Here is a 27,685-nt window from a genome sequence, read left to right as displayed (position 1 = left end):
GCATTCCTGAAATCCGAAAAGTCTAAACCTTGTCTGTGGTATTCCGAGTAGGATCTGGGAAGGGATGACTGTGACGAGCTTCAAACTTGCGAATGTTGGGCGCAGTGACAGTGTGCAAAAGGACAATGGTCCTATTTCGACGCTAGCGGGAACCGACAGATGATTAGCCGTGCGGTGACAGCGCATATAGATTTGTTTTCATCCGAGAGGATCATACAGCTTGCCATGGAAGGAGGTAACGCATGGTTGGAAGAAGGCAATAGGAAAGCAGAAGTTCAGAAGCAACAAAGCATCTTTAGACGCTTATCTGAAATTTCCACCAATGAATTACATAAGTATCTCTATTTTATTTTATATTTTATTTATATTTTAATTATTAAAACCTTATAACCATTTGAATCTGCCTGACTGAGATTTACAAGGATGACCATAGCTTGCTTCAAGCCGACAATCTCCGTGGAATCGACCCTTACTCACGTAAGGTATATTACTTGGACAACCCAGTGCACTTGCTGGTTAGATGCGCGGATTTGTGTAAAAGATGAGATCACGTTCTCCCACACCAAGTTTTTGGCGATGTAGCCAGGGAACGAACAATCACGATTTCGCATTCCACCGCACTTTCCTAATTTCTGTAATATACTATTTTGTAAATCGAATAAACTCGTTGAAAGATTTACAAAGACTCCAATCTGCTTTTTACTAGAGAACGTTAAACCCTCAGTTGTGTTTTCATCAATTTTTTCTCGGTGATGAACTAGCGAAAACACACTGAAGCCTGAAAATACTTTAACACACAAATCACGGCATCGAATGGTAATAAAGGATAATTAAATTTAATATTTTAAAGCGTAGAAAACATGTTTTCACATATGTCATAAAATAAGGAAGGAATAGTAAAACCATGCAATTTACATGAATAAGTGGGTGAAGACTTGATAAAAATACTCAATTAAGCACAAGATGAAGTATAAAATAGGAGTTTATCACACACTCTCAACCATCTCCTCCAAAACTCTCAATTCATCTATGGCACGTTATACATCATACTCGTTTATTTATAGGCTCTTTTGTCTTCATAAATCGTCCCAAAGTCTTGAGCTTTATGTTTTTGCACGCAAATCGTGCTAGGGTATTGTGGGGTAGGGTATTGAACGTTAGTCGTTCTAGGGTTGTTATTTTTTGCACGAAATTATTGCTACGCCCTAGTGATTTAGGTAAAAAAAGAGTAACTCACTAACCTGAGACAAATTATATACAAGTTGAAAAGCTCAGTGTGCTAAGATGATTTATGTGCATTTCTTGAAAGAGTTATATGCATAAATCATCCTAGGATGTGTGATGTTTAACATATTATCTAATACACAACCTTGTGACGATTTATATATTAATAGATTTAGGAGATTCACGTTTTGAAATTTTATTTAGGACAAAATCCACCTTCAGAAAGGGATGGTTGCTTTTCTCCAAATGTCTTCCAGACATAAAAGCAACGCGAGAGGGATGGATGGATTCATTCATAAGTTCATTTATGTATTTTCCTTAGTAGCAATGTTTGGCTGTGAAAGGTTATCAGTTGTCAGAATATGCAAAGTGTAATCCTGTGTGATATGCTAAATACGTCTTGCTAGTTTTTTAGTTACTAGATCTAAGCTTTTCCATTCGAACAAAGGCCTCCCTCTAAAGTGCACTCAGATTAAGCATCATTAAATCAATAAATTCTATTACGTAAGAAATTCAATGGTACTTAACTAGTGACCTTTGCACCTTATCAACGGAAAAAGACACCTTATATTATCTTGCTAATTATGGTTAAAAAATACGCCTAATTTCCCTTATATACACATACTATAATACGATGCTACCAATACCAAAGTTGTAAGAAGAAAAAACTTGTTCACCATTCCTTACTGAATTTACATGGTAGGGGGTTAAAAAATCCAACTCCAGGAGGAATGCAAATCAGCTACCCCAAATAAACTGGAAAATGTTCCTGCTAGCAGCCGCAGGGATTGCATTGTTACTCCGTGCTCGAAGCATGTCCTCTTGGGCACAAGAATTACCGTCCTAACCACAACAATGAATTTCAAAAAAAAATTGGGGACGGTGTAGTTTGATGATAAAGAATAAAAAACGAAAGCAAAAGTAGCCATATTATTAAGACTATAGGAGAGAATATAATTTGTAACACACTAATCAGATGAATTATTTCTAGAGAGGAAGTAAATGACTCACGAGTAGTGAGTAGCCATGAGCGAGAGATAAAAGTGTGGGGTACAAATCTAAAACCGCCATGGCAACCTCCTCTGTAACCTGTGGAACCTGCATTTATAATTTTCCAGATGTCAAAATAAAGAGCATCTATTAAGTACATTGAATGAAATGGCTAGGACCAATAACTACTCATCCAACTTAAAAAGAAATTGCATTTCATTGTGAGAAACAAGCATGAGAAAATGTATTGCTCAGATAAATTACGGCTGTCAATCAGCACCTGAACATCTAGGAATTTCTAATTATATTTTTTTGAAGTAAATTATGGTAAACTAGAGGATCGCAAAACTGAACCAAACTTTTCCCGAAATAAATGGATTCAAATATAAGTATGCAAATTGAAGAGGTTGTGGTTTCTTATAATTGCTTTTAAACCAAGAGAGCATGGTGCATCCGTGTGTTTGACACACGTTACTGTCTAAAATAGACACACAAATGATGCACATCATACATTATCCACATTTGACCAAATACTTTTTCCTTTTTAGTTCAAAAGCACTTCAGCTTGGACAGTACAAATACAGTTTAAAAAAAAGTCAATAAAATTATATTTTACAAATTTGTCAAATGAACTTTAGCAACAATATCAACTATTGACACAATGAATTATATATAAAATACTAAGATTTTAGGCAGAGCCTCAAAAGTAATAAATATTGGAAATTTAAAATGAAAATATATAACATATATGTCATTTCTATCTCGTCATTGTAAAAATTTGGTATATCTCTCCAAAATGTGTCTTTATGCCATTATGCTTTCATCATGTACACAGAATTGGAGGAGTACTGGGAGGTGTTAAACAAATGTGCAAACTGGTAAACTTATTACCTGTAAAGCACAAGACACTTTGTTAAGTTGCTATGTTTGCGTGTCAAACACATTTCGGACACGACGCTCCTTTGACATGCGTGTCTTCTGTGTGTAAATGTTTTAATAAAAAATACTTCTCCAAAAACCTCTAAACACACCTAAATACTATCATTTGTCCGCATCTCTAATACTATTCTTAATCTATATTCTTGAAATGAAGTTTAGATATCATATATATTATTATTTATCAATTACATAATTGAAAAAGAGATTAAAAACATTTTAAAAAATTAGTTTGTGCTTTAATATTAATAGAATATCAAAATATTGTTATAATTTATTTAAAAAATACTTTATATTTTATATATATCGTGTCACCGTGTCTCCAAAAATTCAAATTCGTGTTTGTGTATCCTGTGTTGTATCAGCGTCCGTGCTTCATAGCTTGTTACACGAACACGAGTGAAGAAATAGCTAAACCAGACAATTTTATGCAGATCCCAATTTTATACCTATGCAATGCTTTACAGATAACACTTTTTGGTGGTTCTGTTGTTAATGTATAGAGGAACTCTAATCCTCTGTCTTGTGTTATTCATCTATTTATCAAGACATCAATAAAAAGCATTTTCCCACTAGGTGAGTTATGCATATATACCTACGGGAAAGAAATATATATAACCAAGGCTGTCAAAGACTTCCTATATACCACTCTTAGATACCGCTCCCGTTCCCCTTCTTCCTAATACCTCATGCGAGCTCATATTTTTTCCTGGCTTCCCACCTCCATGGTAGAAGGCCAAGGTTCCAAATCCCTCTTCTTCCCCTACTCATATCTTCCTCAGTCTCACGGTTCACTATAGCAACATTTCATAAATTAAAAGGATACTCAAAAGATCATAGATACAACAGTTAGACAAAAAAACAGCCATTAGAAAACAAAACAAAATTAATTTTTGAGATGGTTAATACCTGCATAAGTTGGATGGCAAATACATCACTGACTGTCATTTTTCCAGAGTCTTGACACTGTTTAATAAATTCATCGAAAGGAGGACATGGTGCAAAACCTACGACATGGCCTTCAAAATCTCTTGACTTGTAACATTGAGAAATTGCTTGGGTGAGATAAGCATACTTCCTGAGAGTATCACCTAAACCACTCGTCCTCTGCACATCAAATCCCTCCAGAATCTCTGTTGTAAAACAGCTGCAAATGGCAGGTTGAAAAGATCTGAAATGGTGAATAATTTTCGCACAAACAGCAAGACAAAGTAACCTCAGCTAAAGCAAACGTTAGCATCCCATAACTAACTGGTAACAAAACCTCATTTCAACCAGCTCGTTAACAATCAATAAGACTACCATCCAATCCGTTACAAATAATAAAATGCTGTGCAATCAAAATCTTGTCAAGACCTAATACTTTCAATTATCATAGACAAGAAATAAGGCAGACAGAGGTAGACAAAACTGACAGTTAATAAGCCATAACAGTGCAGGAAATGATGAGAGAAGTAGATAAATAACACTAAACTTGGTTTCTAGCCCCTGCATTACCAAACACATTAATTTAACATAGAAACCATACTTACGCAGTTTTTATGCATTCAGCAGCTTCGGAAGAATTTGGGTCACCTTCCACTAAATATATCAGCTTCTTCAATCCACACCTCTATCAATGTGCAATTGGAATGAAACATTATGTGGGGATTGGCAAGCTATGTTAGTATAAATATCAAAATATATCAAAAACTATTAGTGACAGCAACAGCGACAGCAACAGACACATTATTCAGTGACTATACAATTATACATGTATAAACAATTCTGACCATGAAAGAAGGAATAATTACCAGAAGCCTTAGTTTTTGATCCTTGTAGCGGTTATCCCTGATTGAACTGCGCAAATCATCAATGTTTTTCCTCTCAACAATAAAATCCAATACATATTCAGTCTTAAGAATTTTATGACGTGCTATCCAGATCCCATCTCCAACAGGCAATCGTCGTACCTGGATGAACCAATTTGAACATGATATTTTTTTTCAATCTTCTAAATAGAGTGAATTCAATATGTAAATGTATGGGTCATTCAAGTCCAACAAGAAAACACAAATAACACCTAATTTGTTTGAAATGACATAATTAGTTGAACAAAACTAGACTTGAGTTCCCGATTTCCATTATAAAAACCAAAATAATGGTAATGGCCTGATGGGATCATGGTAGCATACCACAGGTACATGATATGATGAATTAGAAGCAACAAAAGTATTTAACTTCTAATCTGATCATGGTTGTATATCCTTGACGAACGCTAATACAGATTTAACTTTACAGGACTATCAAGATTGACATAGTTCATCACTAACTATAGTACTTAATAGAATAAACACTAATTGTAAGCTTCAACAGCAAAGGCCTCTCATTGTTTATCCCTAATATGTGTATTACATGCACCTTACTAACTTAGATTCTGAAATGAAGTCTCATCATTTAGATCCCTTTGGATAAAACTTATGGTATCATTGGAGAATCATGGATTTGGCCTATGGATTTGTTTCAATTTTTGCTTAAAAAGTTCAAAGGTCTTGGATTGTGGAAAGAAGCAAAGATCCTATGGAAACTAGGATTTTCAACTCCTTTCCAACTATTGATTTTAGGGCAAATCACACTAACCTCCCATGACGTTTATCTTAACTACACTCCACCCGTCTGTAGAACAAAATTGCCCGTCTCTTTTTCTCCCAACCGTACCAAACCAACCCTCTTCTCTCCCCACCACCCTACAATCTCCTTTACAACTAGTGCAACACAAAAATACTTCATGATGAAGCTTCTATAGTGGCAAGACTCTGGTATCTTATGCACCAGCACTACAGCACAATAAAATGACACAATTAAAATTGCAAACTTAAAAATTAAAACAATATACCAATTTTTCCCTCAGAAGCAATATGAACTACAGGTAAAGACATCAAACTCACCTCTATTTGGATTTTGAATTGGATCCGAATTTCCTCAATAATTTTCCTAGATCGAGATCTAAAAAGTACAATGTTATTCATTTGAAGTCATTAGCAACAAGAAAGTACAAGAGTGCCACAAATATGATAATTATAGTTACGTGACAATGTCTAAAGAGAATACTAAATCAGGTATATAATATAGTATCCTGATTGGAAAGGGTAACTTTACATATGTTACTAACCCTTGAGTGGCAAATTGCTCCCGATCATCCAATATTAAAATGACTTGATATACCTCCTCAAACTTCTCACCAAAGCTCAAGGGTGGAACACTTAAACTGGTCATCTTTGATGACAGCTCATCCTTCCTTGGCATTTGCACAGAATCAACCTAACGTTTTCATCAAAACAAATACCAATTCTTAGACACATTTTGAAGACAGCAAAAATCATAGCAAACTACAATATCTAGAACAACTATTAAGCAATATCTCACAAAGTGGGTTCAGCTACAGACCCAAATAATGTCAGAGTCATCTTTTTTGTTTGCCACCCAAAAAAAAAAATTAACATCTAATTATCTAAATCTCTTTAGTAATTTCACCTATGTCCATCACTTTAGCTGTATACATCAACATAATAAACTGCACATGCCATACACATTAGCTATATAGCCTATAGGTATAAAACAATAAAATTATCAGTGTAAAGCATACCTTCTTTTCATTGAGAATCTTATCATTTTTTATTTTCTTTTATTTTATTTACAGCATTCAAAATTCAAAATGCCGATAACAAGGAGCTCACATGATCATAGCTTAGAAAAGACCATTTTCATCGATCAGGGCTAGGAGTTCATGAGGTTAACACAAGGCTGTTAGGTCTGTTTTTCACAACGATGAGCATGTCAAATGTCATTCAAAGCATAAAACTAGAAAATGAAAGCATAAAAATGTTATAAATTTTTAACTGAGTGAGGAGAAAAGATTCAACATTGGCAAGACTGAGAAACTTGAAGAACAGTTTAAGACTGGTGGTACGATGTACAAAAGCCAATAGGTGTTTGCAGCTGCATACTGACGTTCCTAGACTTTGTAAGCCTCTGGGAATTTTTATTTAATAAAAATATAGAAAACCTCAAATTCCATAAACAAGGAAAGCCTTCTTCCATGTTATCAAGTTCTGCAAACAGCACATATAGGTTTATTTATTACTTTACTTTATCAATTTTAACAACTATATTGGATGTAATGGAGGAGTCAAGGAGAATGTTAAATCCTAGAATAAAATTATATTTGACCCACCTTATTGCTATATCAGCAAACTCCGCCTATGTTACACTTGCGGTACATAGCCGGTCCCAAACTCGGATAAAGAAGGAGGGTTGTGTTAGGTCTTCGGCAACCAACATAAAAATATAGCCGAACCCCCATGACATGAATCAAAGACATTATTGCGCTAAAGCTAGGTCGTTGCACGGAAGCAACGCGCCGTATGGCTCGAGTATAGTGTCAAAGCAAGAGCCGCTGCATCGGTGCCCGGATGTAGTGTTAAATGAGCAAGGATTCTCGCGTTTTCGTGAACGGACGAGGGTAAATAAGCTAGTTCACAAAGTAAAAGGTAAAGGTCAAAGCGACAGAAGGTTGAGATTTAGGACATGGAACATAGTCACTCTAACAGGAAAGTCCATGGAGGTGGTGGACACCATGACAAAGAGGAAGATTAACATTATGTGCCTACAAGAAACGAAATGGGTTGGTGCAAAAGCTAGGGAGTTGGATACTTCTAGTTTCAAACTTTGGTATACAGGAAATGTGAAGAATAGGAATGGGGTTGGAATAATTGTGGATAAGCAGTGGAAGAAGGACGTAGTGGATGTCAAGAGGGTGGGAGATCGGATCATCTCTATCAAACTTGTGGTGGAGGGAGGTGCTTTCCATGTGATTAGCGCCTATACACCGCAAGTGGATTCGGACGAACAACACAAGATAAAGTTTTGGAAGGATCTAGAGAGTTTGGTTCAAGGCATACCTTTGGGAGATAAGATTTGCTTAGGAGGAAATTTAAATGGCCATATTGGGAGAGAAGTGACTGGATATGGGAGTATTCATGGAGGCCATGGTTTCGGAGTGATCAATGACGAGGGTAAAACTATTTTAGACTTTTCCTCAACCTTTGATCTTCTCATCGCAAATACATGTTTTAAAAAGAGAGAAGAACATCTTATAACCTATAAGAGTGGCATGACAAGCTCTCAAATCGACTTCTTGTTGAGGAGTCGACCGGAAATTTTGCATTAACTGTAAAATTATCCCGGGAGAGAGTTTGACAACACAACATAGGGTGCTCGTTATGGATTTTCACGTTGAGAAAAAATTGAGGAAAAGACATCATACGAAGAACCTAAGGACGAGGTGGTGGCGGATGAAAGGTGAGGAACAAAGAAACTTCCTAAGACGGGTAGGAGAAGAGGCAAAGTGGGATGGAAATGGAAGCGCAGAAGAGATGTGGAGGGAGATGGCAGAAGTTATTAGAAGAACAGCAAAAAAAAGTTTTGGTGAATCTAAAGGAATAGGACCAAGAGACAAGGAATCCTGGTGGTGGAATGCGAGTATACAAGAAAAGATAAAGATAAAAAGGGAATGCTTTAAAGAGTGGTCTTTATGCCGCAATGCAAATAATTGGAAAAAATATAAGGCGGCTAAGAAAGAGACAAAAGTGACTGTAAGTGAAGCAAGAACAAGAGCATATGAGGGTCTCTACCAATCTTTGGGCACGAAAGAAGGAGAAAAAGGTATATATAGAATCGCAAAGAGCCGGGAAAGAAGAACGAGAGATTTGGATCAGGTTAAGTGCATAAAGGATAAGGATGGAGAGGTATTGGCTCAAGAGGAGAAGATTAATGAAAGATGAAAGAGCTACTTCTACGAGTTATTTAATGAGGAACAGAAGACTCTTCCGAGCCTTGGTCGATTATGCACAAGGGAAGAAGATCAAAACTTTGACTACTATCGAAGGATTCGAGACTTCGAGGTAAAAGAAGCTCTAAAGCAGATGAAAAATGGCAGGGCAGTAGGACCTGATAATATTCCGATTGAGGTTTGGAAGGGTCTTGGAGAAAAAGGCATGAATTGGTTAACCATGCTTTTTAATGAGATTTTAAGGTCAAAGAAGATACTGATGAGTGGAGAAAGAGCACCTTGATACCTATCTACAAGAATAAGGGGAATATACAAAGTTGCGGAAACTATAGAGGGATTAAACTTATGAGTCATACTATGAAGTTATGGGAAAGGGTGATAGAACGGAGGTTGAGAAAAGAGACACAAGTAACAGAGAACCAATTTAGATTTATGCCAGACAGATCTACCACTGAAGCGATATACATATTAAGAAGGATGATGGAGAGGTATCATAGTAATAAAAGGGATCTACATATGGTGTTTATTGATTTGGAAAAAGCGTATGATAAAGTGTCAAAGGAGGTCTTATGGAAGATTTTAGAAAAGAGGAGAGTAAGGATCGCATATATTCGGACAATTAAAGACATGTATGATGGGGCCACAACTAGTGTGAAAACTCAAGGTGGTGTGACAGAGGAATTTCCTATTGGTATAGGATTACACCAGGGATCATCCTTAAATCCATACCTTTTCACATTAGTCTTGGAAGTACTCACAGAGCACATCCAAGAGCCTGTGTCATGGTGCATGCTTTTTGCCGATGATATCGTCCTTATGGGAGAATCAAGGAAAGACCTAAATAAGAAGTTGGAGTTATGGAGAGAAGCTCTAGAAGTGTATGGTCTACGCATAAGACGTAGCAAGACGGAATATATGGAATGTAAGTTCAGTTTGAGAAGGGAAAACCCCAATATAGAGGTGAAGATTGGAGAAAACATCCTACGAAAAGTTAAAAGTTTTAAATATCTTGAGTGCATCATACAGGATAATGGAAAGATTGAATAGGATGTAAATCATAGGATCCAAACAGGTTGATCAAAATGGTGGAGTGCATCTGGTTTTATATGCGACAAAAAAGTGCCTTTAAAACTTAAAGGTAAATTCTATCGCAGCGCTATAAGACCGGCTATGCTGTATGGTACGAAGTGTTGGGCGGCTAAAGTGGAGCACGAACATAAGTTGAGTGTGGCAGAGATGAAGATGTTGAGATGGATGAGTGGTCATACGCGATTGGATAAAATAAGGAATGAAGATATAAGCGAGAGAGTTGGAGTAGCACTCATTGTGGAAAAAATGGTTGAATCACATCTCAGGTGGTTTCGACATGTGAGAAGAAGACCAATAGAACATCCAGTTAGGAGGGTGGATGAGATGGAAGATAAACAAAGGGCGAAAGGCAGAGGAAGACCTAGAAGACCATCCATGAAGTAGTCCAACGAGATCTACATGTAAACGGTCTCTCTGTAGACATGATACATGACAGAGCACAATAGCATTGTTTGATTCATGTAGCCGACCCCACTTAGTGGAACAAGGCTTTGTTGTTGTTGTTATATTGCTATATCAGCAATTTCGTAGCACCTCTTTTAAACAGATGAGTGATGACTAAATGTACCCAAAAATAAAAGTGTAATGCTGTTTTAAGTTAAATGAATATTACATGATGCTTAGATAATATATTGTACCACTCATGCAATCGAAACAATGTCTGTACTTATGATCATCTCCCTTTCCATGAGTGATATTCTTGGCATAGTATCGCAATCTCATTAAGGATTTATGCTCATTAAAAATTATGCAGAATGTCAAAAGAATTAAACGATAAAAATTTTGGCAAATGGAACAAACCGTACAGCTGATGGGCAAGCTCTCAAGAGGAAAGATGGAATATCAGAAGAGAAATTTGGCACATGGTCATTGCAGGCTGAACTCGCAGTTCTGCTCTTGTTTCCAATGAGGTCTTTGGAACCTGACCATCAATGACAGCATGCTGAGATACGAATTTCATCAGTGATTTGTGCCATTACTAAATGCCAGGGACAAAGAAATACCAGATAGAACAGTATTAGCACTAGTATCATGGCAATCATTTATAGCTGTCAAAGACTTTGGATGTGAACCATAGATTTGCTCCTCTCGTAGATGACACAAAACAGCCGGCCACAAAGATGAGACATCTTCATTTGGATGGCTTCTGGAAACTTCAGCAAAAGAACTAACAATTTGTTCCTTTGAGAAACCCATGCCTGTGAACTATAAAAGAAGATTCCATAAATAATCAGGGAAATACTACATGTCGAATTATCAGGTGAAAGAGGAACAAACTGCAAGTGACACAGCAAATGAATTAAATCATGCAAACTTTGTGCTTGAACTTCATGGAAAATATGGAATTAGATGCGGGACGTATCTGAGGGGAGTAGGAGCATGAAACTAATATGGAATTAGATCTTCAAAAGTGAAGAGAGTTGTAAAGATATAAAGAGAACAGATAACTATTGAATAAGTAACTTCCATTAGAAGTGGGTTTAACCAAATGACCCAATGGTGGCTGTTCTGTGACTTTATAAGTTTACAACCCTCTTTATTTTAGGAATTTAGATCTTCTAAATTTTGAATTTTCACTTGAGAAGGTAAAGTGTGATCTCTACCCCTTAAATAGTTTCTCTCTGATATTTTCTTTTGGTCCCACTTATAAATGGTGAGAGATTACACTTTACCTTCTAAAGTGAAATTTAAAATTTAAAGAGTCCAAATCCTTACTTTAGAGGATCCAAAAATTATAATGTTATTTTGGCTTACGTCTTGCAATGAAAAAGCTAGTTGTAGCTACAACCAAATGATCCAATTGCAGTTTCGATAAATTCATACAAGACGACATGAACAACAAACCATTTTGTGTAACACGAAAATCAGATGCAAGCGTCATTTCAACACTTTCCACAGAAAGAAGAAAAAACGAACAAATATATGAATAAAAAGCAACAAAAGAAGCAAAAAGAATTCAAAATAGGAGGAAAAATACCTTCAAAAGAGATTCAAGAGAAACATCCATTGGCTTCTTTTGTTGTGTCAATGGTGACATAACTTCTGATTCCAAATCATCACCATTGACTTCCCTATCTGACATATTAGATGGAGTATCAACAGAAACAGACTTTCCTTGACATTCTGCCATTCCAGACCTTGAAAGACAATCACATGCTGCTGCCTTACCTTCTTCAGTTAGCATGTATCTGAAAACAAAACATAATCATCTTCACAAATATGCAGAATTTGAAGACCACCACCCTAGTCATGTAAAATGAATAAAAAGGAAACATTTTGAAATTTGCTGGTCTTGAATAAAAAAGGATAAAATTAAATTAAAAATAAAACTGTCTCTCTTAAACTATAAACTATATGGTATATGTATCTTAGCTCTGATAAGCAAAGCATGCTTAAACAAATTACAGCCACATTGGTCAAGGGTAATGTATTACCAAAATAAATGCCTAAAAATATTTCTAAGCATAACATATGCCATGGCCAATTGTTTAAGAAATAGAAGTAGATGAAGGGACAAACATGCTCAACGCCACAAAATCTAACTTTATAAAGCAATTAACTACACATTCAAAATAATGAGGCTCCCTTAACCAGTTGATTTCAATATGTTAAATATGACATAAAATATTTAGGAAAAAGGTTTACGTCGAAAACTAATATCTCCTAGTCAAAGACAAGATGCACAATAGAAAAAACATACTTTGCTGGACAACTTGATTTTACAACTAATCCCTTATCTATCAAAGTCTTCATACAGCTCCATCCACTATACCAATCCCGAGGAGAACTTCCAAATCGTCCAGGTTTTCCCTTCCCTTTTTCTGGCCTGAACATTCAATATGTCAGTCAAAAGTTACATAGATTTTAGTACACTAAGACATTAGTCTAATTGGACAGAGAAGAATCCATATTGAACATACGCAATTGGCACTCGAGATAGCCCACTAGCTTCAGCAGCATCAATAAGTTCTTGTTTTCGCATAAATTCTTCCCCACTTACAGTCCTCCTATTAAAACAAGAATAAAACTTCAAAATAAGACAAATTATACCATGATGTTAAATGTGGTTAAGGTTTCAAAAATGCATCAGTAATTGAAGCACATATACCTGTAAAGGGTTATCAACAGAGCATATGCCACAGAGTTCCTCTGAGGCACATAGCACTTCATTCCTCTATTTTTCTTTCCTATAAAGTTGAATAAAAAAGGAAAAGATGAAGAATAGAACAACGGACCGAAATATGTAGAGCCTACTCAAGGTAACAGAAAATAAGAAAACTGCATAGCACCACCTATCCACACGCACCCTTTCTCTTCAAGTCTTCTGATTCAGAACCTCCTGCACCAGTCCCAAAAAAACCCTGCATGAGCTTCAAGATCATTTTCCCCACACCCCTGTTACACAATCACAAAAGCACAAGGAACCCCATGAGATTTGTACATTATAAAAGGCAACATTATATCAATCTACAAACACATCAATGAGAGAAAGAGACAGACGAATAAACTAAGCACTTTTAACACAGACCAAACCCCGCTAGAAATATAATCATCCATGTTGCTTTTTTCCCTATCAGATTAAACTTTTCGGAGAAGTGGAAAAGAAAAATAAAGCGCGGCATAGAGAAGGATTGGGATTTTAGAATACGTACTTGACCTGAGAGAAATCTTTGATGGTTCGAATTGGGATTTTTGAGTTACAGACGTTAAAGTGAGCCTTAGAGAGGGCCATCTCTATGTTATCCGAAATCCCTTTCGGCTGCTCCGCCATTTCCTTCCACTTGTTCGCCATGTATGACGCCAGTTCTTGGTTCTCCGCGCAGCGAACCCCGGTCGGGTTTTTCATTCTTGTGAAGTTCTTAAAATGCGGCTAGGTTGGAACGGGTTTGCACAGAGGAGAACAGTGCACAAAAGCAGCAAGGAGAGAGGCACAGAAGACAGGAACAGAGAGCTCTCCGCCACTGCCGCTCAAGTGGTCGCCGTCAGAGGGCTACCAAGTTAGAGAGGGAATTTTTTCAAATCTTCAATTAAGAACATCCATCCTTTTTTTTTTTTTCCTTCTCGGGTGCATAGATGAGAAATCAGGTGCCGGTGGGATTTTTTTTTTTTTTTTTTTTTGAGTGAACACTTAATCCGGTCCTGTACTTTTTTTTATGGATATCGCGATTCTTGTCGAAAAGAAGAGACAAGTCGGTTAATGTCCTATATTTTCGTGAGACGCCGCGGTCTTTCTGTCATCTTTTTTGATTAAAATAGACGAAAATTGCCTGTGTTAGTTAATGTTGTTGATGTGGAGGTTAATACTCTGTTAAGTTTTACGTTGGCCATTAGAGAATGAATAGGGGTCGATCTGTCCCACTTTAAAAACCTAAAACTACGTCGTTTTTGGGTTTCACTCCACGTTGCCCATTAGGGAATGGACAGGAGTCGATCTGTCCCGCTTTAGAAACCAACAGGGACGGAGCCACATAAAAGGTAAGGGGGCAATGGCCTCCCCCAACCATCAATTTTTCTCTATAAATTATACATAAAATTTAATTTAGCTCCTATTAAATATTTTATTTTATTTTATTTTAAATATAAAATTATTTTTTTGGCCCCTCCCTCACATTAAAGTTAGCTCCGCTTCTGGAAACCAAAAACTACATTGTTTTCAGTCTTCACCGAAACAAAATGATTTGAAAGTGATTCCACGCAATTATAACTCCACCAAAAAATGCTAACAAATTAAACCTATACATAATACATCTACTTTCATTCATTTTCAATCTACACTTATCTAACTAGTCTTCCAAACCAATTAATCTTTCCTCCAACTCATTAACTTTGTTATCCACCACATAACCATGGCCTTCCAATCGATTCTGCTGCTGCTTTGATGCCCCAACGGAGACAGCCTTGTTAGCATCCTCACCACATGAAAAAACATAATCATCTAATCATGCAAAGAAGTTGCAATGCCATTTTTCAGTCTACGAAAATATTTAACATCGTTAGCATATATGGAATAGAAATTGAAAACAAAAAATTCGCTAAAGTGAATACAACCTCCTTGAAGTATGGGCAGCGAAAGAATAATCTGTCTGGATTCTTCACTGTCCCTGACATGAACAAATTTGCATGAGAACCACAATAACAAATTGGGACAACCCATTTCTTCTTCTTCGGAGTTCTAACACTCCCACTAGAATTCAAGCTCCAGCCTAAATTGTCTCTATTTCGTCGGTTTGATGATGAACAACGCTCTCCATTATCAATCATGGTCTCCTAGGGTTTGTATTTGGGTTGGGAGAAGAGTGAGAGATTAGCTGCGTGGAATCACTTTCAAACCATTCTGTTTTAGTGAAGACCAAAAACGATGTAGTTTTTGGTTTCTAAAGGGGGACAAATCGATCCATGTCCATTCCCTAATAGCCAATGTGGAGTGAAACCCAAAAATGACGTAATTTTAGGTTTCTAAAGCGGGACAAATCGATCCCTATCCATTCTCTAATGGCCAACGTGGAACTTAACAGAGTGTTAACCTCCACATCAGCAACGTTAACTAACACGTAGGCAATTTCCGTTTGTTTTGATTAGGGAAGATGATGGAAGGACCGCGACGTGTCACGGAAGTATGGAACAAGGACCGATTTGTCCCTTTTTTTTGGACAAAAGTCGTGATGTCCATCGAGAAAAAAAACAAAGACCAGATTGGGTGTTCACTCTTTTTTTTTCATATGTCTAGAAAATTTTTTTAAATAAAAATAAGAGTTAGTACAATTTCAATGTTAAAACTTTAACTCTAATTTTATTTTGGATCTCATAAAATATTATGTTAGTATTTGTGGATCATATATTATAAATAATAATTTAAAACTAAATATATAATTTGTCACTCTAGTATTTGATCTCAATTTAATTTAATTTAAATTTTATATTATTTTTAATTATTTTATTAAAATAATTATATAAGTGACAAAAATTTATTAATTTTTTTATCAAAATGATATTATCTTTTTAAAGTGAGACTAGTTTCATTTCATTTATTAATTCTAATATAAATTTTAATTCTAAATCTTATAAGTATCAAATATCATTAAACACTAGATACGCGTGGTTTCGTTTTCGAGCTGGAGAGCTCCCCGCAACCCACGCCGGTTCCAGTCCGAGGTGGAGGCTCTCCTCCACAGTGGCACTTCCTCTACCTGGCCCCTTTCTTTGGGGGGTGCATGTGCTCCTCTGACAGCAGTCGTCAGCCATCGCTTTCAGCTTTTCTCTCACGCAACCTCCAATCCTTTTCACCGAATCACTGAGGCAACCTTCCTTCTTGATGGATCTGTTTGAATAGGTAATGATTTCTTTCGACCCTAGGAGCTTTGCTTTCTCTCCAAGTTTCGTTTCATCTTCCGTACGAAACTGTGTCTACGAGCCGTGTTCTCCTGGGAGTTTGTTCGTCGCCGTTCATCCGATTTATTGATTTCCCAATTTTCCACTCAGATTCAAGATCTCAGATCCTTGTGATGAATTTTGGCATCTGTTCCATGATTGAACCAGGTTTTATTGTCTATGGTTTCTGAAATCCTTAATTGAGCAAATTCTGATGTTTTTTTGTTTCTGTTCTATGGTTAAGCGACATTTTATTCTCTAGGGTTTGTAAAATTCCTAATCTTTCAAATTTTGTTCCACGATTGACACAGGTTTTATTGCCTATGCTTTTTGAAATCCCTAATTTTGCAAATTCTGATGATTTTTGGTATCTGTTATATGGTTAAGGGACATTTTATTCTCTAGGGTTTGTGAAATTCCGAATGTTGCAATTTGTGATTGTTTTGGGTATCTGTTCGATGTTTAACGCACATGTTATGTGTAGGATTTGTGAAATTTCTAATTTGCAAATTGTGTTTCTGATTTCTTTTTTTTTTTGTGGGTTCATGTTCTTGGTTACATTTTTTGGGATTTGCTGTTAAGTTTCATTTTGAACTCATTATCAAATGTGCTTTTGTTACTTGTTCACTTCTTTGTAGCATGTGTGTTGTGTTTTTCATTAATATATTTTTTATTTTTTAATTTTTGTACATTCAATCTCATCCATTTCTTGAATGTTGATGTCATTGATAGATTTTTACTCATGTTTGTATATACTTTTTTTTTCCACCCATCTCTTGTTTTCAATGTATCCTTACCTAACATATTTGCCAACTATTATAGTCATGAGTAGAATCATTGTTTGGGGTACTTGATTACTGCCTTCCCTATGGTCTTATGGCGTGTAGATGCACTGTAGTTGGTATGGTCTCATATCTCAATTTCTGGTCCCTATTTCTTGATTTATTGAAAGTTTCACTTGTTTTCCCTGTTTTTGTCTTGGTTCATGTTTTGCTCCTATGATTGGTTGTCTCTATGCCATTGAATGGAGATCAGAATGTGGGAATGCCTATCAAGGTATGGGCTTTCTATTTAACCCATTTGGTGACTATTGATGTGATTGATATGAATTGATTCATAGCATCTTCCTCATTGAATGAAAGATTATTTTTCTCAACTCAATTGCATTGTCAGTTTTTTTTATTATTTATGTAAAAATTCTGTTGATTGTGTTAAATTTGTTTATATTTTAGCTGTTGGATGGACATACACCTCCTTGGCCCCAAGTTAAGAGGTTCATTCAGAAAAGAATGCCCTTTTGCCAGTAAAATGGCTTCATGGTGTTCTTTTTCTAACTAGCACATGTGTTTAGCCAAAGAAAAAAGTATCCAGCAGTTGGTCTTCCCATGAAACTGTGTTCTCCACACCTAATAAGGTTGTGCTATATATTTTTTATTGGAAACTGGAAATTTTGGAATCATTATCAAGGTATGAGGTTTCAGTCTGATCATTTTCATGAATGTTGATGTGATTGACTGATTTTTATTCATGTTTGTGTATGCTTTTGTTCCGTTTTATCTGCTGCTTTGAATGTATCCCTACCTAACACATTTACCAACTCTGATTGCCATCGCTAGAATCATTGTTTGGGGTAGTTGGTGACTGCCTTCCATGTGCTCTAGTGATTACCAACTCTCAATTTTTGGTCCCTATTTTTAGATTTCTCCAAAGGTTCAGTTATTTTTCCTGTTTTTGTGTTGGTTCAGCTTTTGCTACTATGATTAGTTATCTATGTGCTATTGAATGTTGATGAGAATGTGGGAATGGCTATCAAGGTATGGGCTTTCTGTCTAACCTATTTGGTGAGTGGTGATGTGATTGATTTGAATTGGTTCATAGCTTCTTCCTCATTAAATGAGAGATTTGGTTATTCAATTCTTTTGTGGGTTTATCTTCTTGGTTACAATTATTGGGAGTTGGTGTTAACTTTTAGTTTGAACTCATTATCAGATCTCCATTTTGTTACCTGTTATATTGTTTGTTGCATGTGTTTTGTTTTTTTCATGAATATCTTTTTAAATTTTTTAGTTTCTGTATGTTCAAGAAATCCCTTGAGTTTTTAAACTGTTTTCTGTATATAGAAACATGTCCCGTTATCTATGTTTGATGTAGTATTCGCATGAAAATGTGGTATGGATACATAATAAGGTTGTGTTGTATATTCTTCATTTGATAATTCGAAATTTGGGAATCATTATCAACGTATGAGGTTTCAATCTCATCCCTTGCATGAATGTTTATGTCATTGAGAGATTTTTACTCATGTTTGTCTATACTTTTTTTTCCCACTCATCTAATGTTTTGAATGTATCCTTATCTAACCAATTTATACCAATTCTCATTGTCATGAGTAGAATCATTGTTTGGGGTATATGATTACTGCCTTCCCTATGGTCTTATGACGTGTAGGTTTACTGTAGTAGTTGTGGTCTCATATCTCAATTTCTGATCCCTATTTCTTGATTTCTTGAAAGTTTGACTTTTTTTTACTGTTTTTGTGTTGGTTCAGGTTTTGCTCCTATGATTAGTTGTCTCTATGCCATTGAATGGAGATGATAATGTGGGAATGCCTATCAAGGTATGGGTTTTCTATCTAACCTATTTGGTGAGTGGTGATGTGATTGATATGAACTGATTAATAGCTTTTTCCTGATTGAATGAAAGATTTGGTTATTCAATTCAATTTCATTGTCTATTTTTTTAATTATTTATTTATGTAAAAATTGTTTTGTATTTCACCCCTTGAAAAGACATGGGATTTTTGTGCTGAATTTGAGATGTAATTCACAAAGGAAGTGGCTTTGTTAGAGTAAGATGGTATCACTCCACTATTTGTGTTACTAGGACTGCCCCAAAGTTTAACTAATTTTCACAATTTTTTCCATGCCTATTTTCTATTGATAATTAGAGAAAAAAATTATGGCATACTCTACTATTTGTGTTTCTGGTTGCATGTGGGTTGTCTCGATGATTATGAAAGAATGGGTTTCGTACCTAATCTATTCTATTAGTGGTGATGTGAATCACAAAAATTGATGTGTAGCCTGTTGTTTATTTATTTCTTTTTGAAGTTCAACTGAATTGGATTACATTTTCTGTTGATTGTGTTAAATGTGTTTCATATCTCAGCTGTTGGATGGACATACACCTCCTTGTCCTTAAGTTAAGAGGTTCATTGAGAAAAGAATGCGCTTGTGCAAGTAGAATGGGTTCATGTTATTGTTTGTCTAACTACCACATGTCGTTAGCCAAAAAAAAAAAGTATCCAGCACTAGTATGAGGTTTCATTATCATCCATTTCATGAATGTTGATGTGATTGACAGATTTTTATTCATGTTTGTTTATACTTTTGTTCCCATTTAGCTGCTTTTTCCAATGTATCCCTACCTAAGACATTTACCAACTCTAATTGCCATCACTAGAATCATTGTTGAGGGTAGTTGGTGACTGCCTATTTTATTATTTCTTGAAAGTATCACTTCTTTTTCCTGTTTTTGTGTTGTTTCATCTTTTGCTGCTATGATTAGTTGTCTATGTTCCATTAAATGGGGATGAGAATGTGGGAATGCCTATCATGGTATGGGCTTTCTATCTAACCTATTTGGTTAGTGGTGATGTGATTGATATCAATTGATTCATTTCTTCTTCCTCATTAAATGAAAAATTTGGTTATTCAACTCCACTACCCTCCATTTCCCTCCTCAATTTGATTTGAATTCAAAAAGGTGAGATTGTGTCCTGGATTTTTTCTATAAAAGGATGGTTGGTGAAGCACATTCAATGCACAAACATTCTGATGTGTTGTATTTGCTCCTAAGCTATATTTATTTCAGAATTTTACTGTTTACATTTTGATCTATTTCATCAAGTCTCTTTATCTCCTTTCTTTTTACTGTAATGCCTCCACCATTTGATATGATTTCTAAGATGCATCCTCCTAGAGAGGCTTGGAGGCTGAAAGTTAGGGTTTTAAGGCTTTGGGTTGTACCCTCTTTTGGTAACCATGAGGTTCCTAACTCAATGGAGATGATTCTCCTTGATGAGCATGTTAGCCCTTATTAGCTTCTCTTTTAAATATGGTCTTACTTGCTGTTTTTTAAGTTTTCAAATTTAAATTATGTGTTTCATTAATCTGATTTGTTCTTTTGTTCCATTTCTAGTGTGGAAAAATTCAAGCTACAGTCAAGAAACCACTCCTTAATAGGTTTAGGGATCATATAGTTGAAGGACAAGTTTATAGAATGGCATATTTTGCTGTTGTGTCAAATCATGGTAGTTATAGAGCAACTTCTCATGAATTCAAATTGGTTTTCCTTCACCGAACCACTGTTGTAGCTGTTGATGAAGATGTTATCCCTAAGACTTGTTTCAACATGTTTCCTTTTTCTGAGCTGCTGAACATGACCCAAGATTATGACTTTTTAGTTGGTGTGTATATCTTCTTGCTGTTCTGTTATTGAAGTTTTTTAAACAAATCCTTTGAATAGTTAATAGGTTGTGTTTATTTGGAATAGATGTCATTGGTCTTTTAACTTCAGTCGGAGAAGAGAAAGAATATGCAAAAGAGGGGAAAATTGTGAAAATGATTGCATTGGAATTAACTTCAAAAGAGTATGTTCGTTAAGTCATTTATGGTGCTTTCTCTTTATCTTTTAATTATCTTTTTTGCTTATTTTCTGTTTGATTCTTTGTCGTCTTTTGAGTTTCAGTCTTACAGTGCGATGCGCATTGTTTGGGGATTATGTTAATCAAGTAAATCATTTCCTTGCCTCTGGGTATGGGGAGCAGCCTGTTGTAGTCATTCAACTTGCAAAAGTCAAGTTCTTTAGGGGTATGTTGTTGTTGTTTTTTTTTTCTGTACATCTCATGGCTGCTCTAGGTGTTGTCTCCAATAAAGTTTTGCTAGACTCTTTCTTTGTTTCTGTGTAGGTCAAGTAGGTCTTCAAAATGTGATGTATGCCACTCAAATGTTATTTAATCCTGACATTCCTGAAGTTGTTGAATTCAGGCAAAGGTTAGCATGCTTTATTTTGTTGATGTTTATTGTATTTTTTATTTACAAGCAATCTGGAGTAACAAGTACAACTATTTGCATTAATTTTTTTTTAGTATGATTGAGCAAGGTGTCAGTGGTACCCAGCCACTGTTTATTGCAAATGAGGGTAAAGTTCTCTCCTTGGAAGATGATTTCATGCGTTTAATTAGAAAATGCACTATTGAAGAGCTTCAAGATAACAATCAGGTTATTTTCTTTTGAGTTAGTTGTGTTTCTGTTTATTTTATACACAAGTGAGCGAAAAAGAAAATCAAACAAGGATTTCCAGATCTGTTTTTTCATTCATGTTGTTAATTAACTTTGAAATGCCCATTAGATAGGAGGGTTCTTTTATCATTTTTGGTGCAATCCAAGGTATTGTTGAGGATGGAGGTTGGTGGTATTCTGCTTGTGTGTGTGGAAAGGGTATCTATCCTCAAAATGGTGCCTATTACTGTGATTTTTGTTTGAAGCACATAACTAATGTCACTCCAAGGTCAGAATTTTTGTTGAAAATGTGTTCTCATTTTGTAGAGTAGATTGTTTATAAAAATAAGGTTTCTTGGTATTATGTATTTGAATGATTGTGTTCCCCCTTTTTTTCTCTTTCTCCAGATTTAAAATTAAAGTAACAGTTGAAGATCATACTGGGGAGGGTATTTTCCTTCTCTTTGATCGTGAGGCTTCTTATTTGCTTAAGAAATCATGTGCTGACTTGTTTACTGAGGTTCAAAGAGATGCAAGTGTATGTTGTTAGTTTTCTTTCATGTGTTGTTCACTTTATGGGATGGCATGTTCCTTATTCAAACTCTATATTTCTTATGTGTTACTTTCAAAATATCTTATATGTGGGGATACTTATCCTCCCATACTCCAAGGGCTCATTGGAAAGAAGTTGCTGCTCAAGGTTGATACCAAAGGTGTCCCACATGATACATTTTATGGGACTTTCCGAGTTAGGAGAATTTGTGATGATTCTACCATTATTGCGATGTTTGAACTTCCCAATTATGATGCTGATGATGAGTCTACTCCAAAAAAGGTTACATATACATACAAATGTTGATAGATCCTGTTAATTCATCATTAATTTCATATATTTTGTTTCTTTATTGTGCTATGGTCAATTTCTGTTATGGTCTTATGTATTTTTAAACTCTTATGGCATATGAATAGGAGCATGATTTACACAAATCTGTTCCTCGTGGAAAAGCGGATGTTGGTATTAAGAAGGAGTCTTCTAATAGTTTTATCAAAAGTGAGAAAGATGCTTGTGAGTGTTCTGGGATTTTGTGTAAATCTCCCGTTCTTATAGATTTTTTGGCTGAAAAACAGCCTGTTGTTTCCGGAGGGACTGAGTTTGTTGGCTTAATTGATGGTGAGCATGGAAAAGAAGATAAAACTCCCAGCAATGATACTGTTAGTGATGATCTTTCTGCTGAACTAGATATATTGCTTAGCTCAGCAGAAAAAGAAACTCAGGTGCTTATGTATAATATTTTTTTCCTCATTCTTATGTGTGCTGTTTCTAATTGTATTTTGCATTCTTGAGTGAGATTCATACGTTTTTTCAATTTCTTTGTCATAGGAGCTGTTGTCCGATGTTCTTGAAGCACCTTCACAAAATGGAGAAAAGCTTACCCATGAAAATCATGTTGTCACCTCCAAGAGTAAGAGGAATTTGAATCCTTAATTTGAAGAGGCTGCTGTTGATGCAGATGGGCGTGGGTTCAAGGTTGCCAAGGTTAATGGAGTTTGATTGAAGGTGTGGAATTGAGCTGCTGTGTCTAGGTGTAGGTGTCTTATATAGTTTATCTATAAGTATTTAGGAAGGCTTGTGATTCCAAATAGATGGACATGTAATCATGCTGGCTGGATGGTATTTTGATTTGACTTTTTTGGATTGTGTCCAACAAATAGGATTGTCAGATATAGGGGTTTTCCTTTTGTGATGGCTCGGGTAATGTGCCAAGTATGTCTATTCTCAACTCCTCCTTTTGTAATAGTGACTTTGCTAGGGATTGGACACATTTTCAATGTTGTACCCTCTTTAGGTTACATACTAGGATATGTAGTCAGATGTTGGAATCCTCCTTATCATAGGGGAGATAGCCATATGTATTTGTGTAGATCATTATCAGTGAAATTTTAATGAAATGCAGCAGTTCTTATTTTGTATTTGTTTATTGTTGTACAATTTTATCTTTTCATGTTGATGTCGATTAGTTATTGGTGTTCATTATAATACTTTATTTCCTTCATTTTGTCTGTTATCAAAGGTGTGCATGGTTATATGAGTTTTTTGTTGGTGTGTTTCACATCTTTTGCCCCCATTCATTCCCCTCCTCCTCCCCCTTTTTTTTTTCATTTGTTGCTTATAGGAACTTAACGATGTGCATCTCTCTTTTCAATGAATTAGGGTTACTCCTTGGCTTTCATGTTTCAACCTTTTTTTTCTGTTTAGTACGAGTAACAAAGATGTCTCATAACTCAGTTCGTGCTAGAGAGTATAGGCGAATTTGTTTGAAAAGAAAGCGAACACAAACTCATCATCGAAATGCAAGAGGTCAGTTCTGAATTGACTTTCATGATATTTTTAGTGGTTTATACTCCAATTTTTAGTGATTTGATATATATGCGACTGTTTGTAATTTTTTTGTTTTGTTTTGTAATGCTTTAGAGATCCTTGATTCCTCGATGCCTGTTCTCTCTTTGAATGATTATATGGGTAATTTTTATTGCTCTCTTTATATTTTTGTATTTAATCTTTGTGTTTCTAATAATCTATCTTTTTATTTTATATGTTTTCAATATCTCTATTTCTTCTTATGTTTTAGAAAATTTATTTGAGGTGTCCCAGAATGTTAATCAGAGTTCAAATCTTATTTTGTCAGGTATAATAATATATTTAAGTATTTTATCCCAGTTCGATTCTTTTCTGTTAAATTATATTTTAAGTTTCTTTGGTTTATATGTAATAGCAAATGTATTTAAGTCATTTATTATTGTTTTTTTATGCTGTTACACCTAAAAGGGTTATTTTAACTATTAGTAGCCCAGAGAATTTATAATTAAACATATGTTTAGACTTCTGTACTTGGTCTCTTTTTAATTTGACAACTCAATTAATATTTCTAGAATCAAACGTGATGTAAGGTAATTATAATAACCCTAAATTGTGATAAGTTGTTATTAAATTAGGTAACGTAATCGTGAAATTGTTTAGTTGTTGTTGTTTACATGGCTGAAAGTTATTGAAGTACTTAATAATTGATTCAAAGCGCACAGTTATTGAAGGTAATTAGATTAGCTACCGTAAGCCAGACCAGTTATCGTATGTAGTAAACATAATTAATGCCATTATAAAATTCTTTATTGAATCGTTTAGATCAGTAGATAGGTTTAATTTATATAGTTCTTTCAAACATACACAAGGAGTAGAGGTTATTAAATTGTTTAATTAGTGTTTATTTTTGTCTTCAACAATATGAAAAGTTTGTTGGTTATGTGATTGGAATCACGTAATTAGTTAATTAGTTAACTTTTTTAGCTAAATAATAGACCAAGGGTATTTGTTGAAAGTTTTTTAGTTTTATGTGTATTTCTCATAATTGAATTGGTTATCGAACCAGTCAGGTTACTGTGTCACTGGTCCATTGGTTCAACCGGTGAGTCGTTTGTTGAACCGATAGAACCGGTTGTACGTCAATAAAAGATATAAAATAGTCAAAAATTGAATAAAGTGACAATTAAGTCTATTCTTAACACAGCAGGTTGGTGGTATCCCTTATGGTTGCCTAGCAAGCACAAGTGGGTTCAATACCAATTGCAAGCATTTTTTAATATTCGATCCAATATTCAAATGCTACTGGACCACCCAAGAGTTGCATTTGTTGTCAACACCATAGGACTGGCCTGTTCACGGATTGGATCGAATTGGCTGGTTTTGTCCGCTTTTTGAAGAACCGGCCAGTTTTAAGCGGTTCACATCCTTCCTCGGTTCAAACCTAAACTTGACCCGGCTAGACTACCGGTTTGAATGGTTCATCGGTTTTCCGGCCGAACCGGCAGATCCGGTCTGATTCTTATAGCTATGGTTTTCTGTCATAATCAGTAGTTCTACATTAAAAACAACAATATATGCACTTGTTCTAAAATGTTAGAAAACTCTAAGGACCGATTGAGCCATTAGTGTCTAAAAAAATACAAATTGATTTTAATAGTAATTTAGATTATTTAATTTGGACGTTCATAGTTAGGATCATTGATTAAAATAATAAAACAAAGTCTATTCTAATGTTAACAAAAATGAAATTGTTCTTGAATATGCATTTAGATTTATTTATATTTACTTATTTGATAAATAAATCTTTAATTTTTATTCATTTTCATACTTTATTATATTTGTAATGTTTACCTTACATGTTCATTATTAGATAATTAATTGATTTTTTATTACATGAATATTTTCTTTTTTATATTTGGTTGTCGAATATATCTTTACATAAGTTTGTCTTATTTTAAATCAAAATGGATAATATAGACCAATCAGAAATATATGATCCTTCCATAAATTCATTCAGTCAAGTTGGTTCTGTTATTGATCATCCTCTGTTCTTGCAAAGTGAGATACAAGGTACGCTCTCTTTCTTAAATCATATATTATTGAAGAATAGTAAAATAGACTCCTTATTTATTTAGTGTTAAAACATCCGACTGTGATTATGTCATGAGATGTTATTCAGTTAGTGTAAAATAAAAATAGTGTTTTGTGATATATTCTCCTCACAACATTCAAATGAGTCAAGTATTTAGTCTATATAATATCTTTATGCTAATGGTTTATTCATGTTGTGTTGAATCTATTTCGTGTCATATAATTCAGATGAAGTTCTTTTATTGTTGTGTATATTTTTCTCGATTTTATGTCTAGCAGGTTGCCTTGATGTTGGTGACCCTAACTATGAATGTTCAATTTGTGGCGCGTGTTTCTGGTTATTAGAACGTGTTGAAAGAGATTCTACAGTTAATTGTCCTATTTTTACTGTTTGTTGCTCAAAGGAAAAAATTCAGTTACCTTATCTCCAAAAGCCCCCAGATCTGTTATATGATTTGATCAATGGACATGATAGCAAGAGTTTGTACTTCCAAAAAAATATTCGATCTTATAACAGTATGTTTGCCTTCACGTCTCTTGGCGGTAAGGTATTGGATTCAGTGAATGATGGGAGAGGTCCACCGCAGTTTATAATAAGTGGTCAAAATTATCATCGGATTGGAAGTTTGCTCCTAGATGCTGGTGAGAAGCCTAAATTTGTGCAGTTATATGTATACGACACTCAGCATGAGATAATGCATAGGCAGCGAATTTTTGGGTATGTGTGTTTGAAACTTTGTTGTTTAGCGTTTTTGTTGTATTTTCCTGATGTTTTATTGTTATCTGTATTGGAAAATAGGTTTATAGATGTGACTTCATAGTTATACTGTATTTTGTTCCTGTTATAATATGCTATTAGTTATTTTTTGCTAATAAAAGATTTTTAATATGAAAATATGTTACAATTATATTCTGTGTGGTTTTTAAATATATTTTCTGTGGTTAATATATTTTTGTTTTAGGCAAACATCTGAGATAGATAAAGAATTGATAACTGAGTTGTTGCAAATGATCGATACTCATAATGTCATAGCACAGTCTTTTCGAAGAGTTAGAGAATTCTATGAGTGTCATCCATCTGAGATTTTCTCATTGAAGTTGTATTCGCAACGGAACATTGATCGAAGAATGTACAGTGCTCCCTCTTGCGATGAAGTTGCTGCTTTGATTGTTGGAGATTTTGATTTGTCGGACCATGGTCGTGACATTATTGTTCGATCTACTGGTGGTCGGTTGCAACATATATATGAAACCCATGCTCTGTATTGGCCCTTACAGTATCCTCTGTTGTTTCCATATGGCGAGGATGGTTATCAGCTGAACATTGGTTATCAAGGTCAACAGCTTGGATATGTTCCTGGAAGGAGAACAAGAGTTTCCTTCAGGGAATTCATATGTTTTCGTCTCCAGATTAGGGAGCACGAAGATGGAATTATTCACAAGTGTAGGCGGTTGTTTCAACAATTTGTTGTTGATTGTTTCACCATGATTGAGTCCCAGAGGTTGTAGAGATTA

General features: G+C 35.1%; 2 protein-coding genes across 3 annotated transcripts; one reads left to right on the top strand and one right to left on the bottom strand.

Moving 5' to 3' along the window:
* Positions 1 to 1,696: 1,696 nt before the first annotated feature.
* Positions 1,697 to 14,192, bottom strand: LOC112766163 (crossover junction endonuclease MUS81). Of its 2 annotated transcripts, XM_025812036.3 has the most exons (15): positions 13,723 to 14,192; positions 13,377 to 13,465; positions 13,179 to 13,257; positions 12,991 to 13,077; positions 12,771 to 12,896; positions 12,048 to 12,258; positions 11,074 to 11,275; positions 10,876 to 10,991; positions 6,302 to 6,450; positions 6,078 to 6,135; positions 4,944 to 5,102; positions 4,683 to 4,762; positions 4,060 to 4,297; positions 2,236 to 2,322; positions 1,697 to 2,067 (listed from the first exon to the last, which is right to left on the bottom strand). In XM_025812036.3, exons 1-15 carry the CDS (start codon positions 13,914 to 13,916, stop codon positions 1,963 to 1,965), a joined length of 1,980 nt encoding a protein of 659 aa, XP_025667821.1. In that variant the 5' UTR covers positions 13,917 to 14,192; the 3' UTR covers positions 1,697 to 1,962. The 2 variants fall into 2 exon arrangements, with proteins under 2 accessions (XP_025667821.1, XP_025667822.1); XM_025812037.3 differs by lacking the exons at positions 1,697 to 2,067; positions 2,236 to 2,322 and adding an exon at positions 3,575 to 3,944 and having other exon boundaries at positions 13,723 to 14,189.
* A 6,183-nt stretch (positions 14,193 to 20,375) lies between these two features.
* LOC112762556 (uncharacterized) lies at positions 20,376 to 27,679 on the top strand. The gene is made up of 16 exons (XM_072221856.1): positions 20,376 to 20,525; positions 20,639 to 20,906; positions 20,993 to 21,089; positions 21,188 to 21,309; positions 21,408 to 21,492; positions 21,588 to 21,720; positions 21,855 to 22,009; positions 22,129 to 22,265; positions 22,392 to 22,555; positions 22,690 to 22,995; positions 23,102 to 23,183; positions 23,978 to 24,079; positions 24,194 to 24,241; positions 24,351 to 24,407; positions 26,450 to 26,888; positions 27,133 to 27,679. Exons 1-16 carry the CDS (start codon positions 20,376 to 20,378, stop codon positions 27,677 to 27,679), a joined length of 2,892 nt encoding a protein of 963 aa, XP_072077957.1.
* The last annotated feature ends 6 nt before the right edge of the window (positions 27,680 to 27,685 follow it).

This window comes from Arachis hypogaea, chromosome 17, assembly GCF_003086295.3.
Source record: "Arachis hypogaea cultivar Tifrunner chromosome 17, arahy.Tifrunner.gnm2.J5K5, whole genome shotgun sequence".
Taxonomy (NCBI): Eukaryota; Viridiplantae; Streptophyta; class Magnoliopsida; order Fabales; family Fabaceae; genus Arachis; species Arachis hypogaea.
The sequence above is the reverse complement of the archived record's forward strand: the minus strand, read 5'-3'. Positions and strand labels throughout refer to the sequence as shown.

Excerpts from the sequence above, each read along its gene's own strand:
- LOC112762556 (XM_072221856.1), top strand. The coding sequence starts at position 20,376 with ATGCCTCCACCATTTGATATGATTTCTAAGATGCATCCTCCTAGAGAG. Across the intron at positions 20,907-20,992 it reads AGATTATGACTTTTTAGTTG|ATGTCATTGGTCTTTTAACT; the intron begins GTGTGTATATCT and ends TATTTGGAATAG. Across the intron at positions 23,184-23,977 it reads TCATGTTGTCACCTCCAAGA|TACGAGTAACAAAGATGTCT; the intron begins GTAAGAGGAATT and ends TTTTCTGTTTAG.
- LOC112766163 (XM_025812036.3), bottom strand. The coding sequence starts at position 13,916 with ATGAAAAACCCGACCGGGGTTCGCTGCGCGGAGAACCAAGAACTGGCG. Across the intron at positions 10,992-11,073 it reads TGCTAATACTGTTCTATCTG|GTTCCAAAGACCTCATTGGA; the intron begins GTATTTCTTTGT and ends ATTGATGGTCAG. Across the intron at positions 2,323-4,059 it reads TTGCCATCCAACTTATGCAG|GTTCCACAGGTTACAGAGGA; the intron begins GTATTAACCATC and ends TTATAAATGCAG.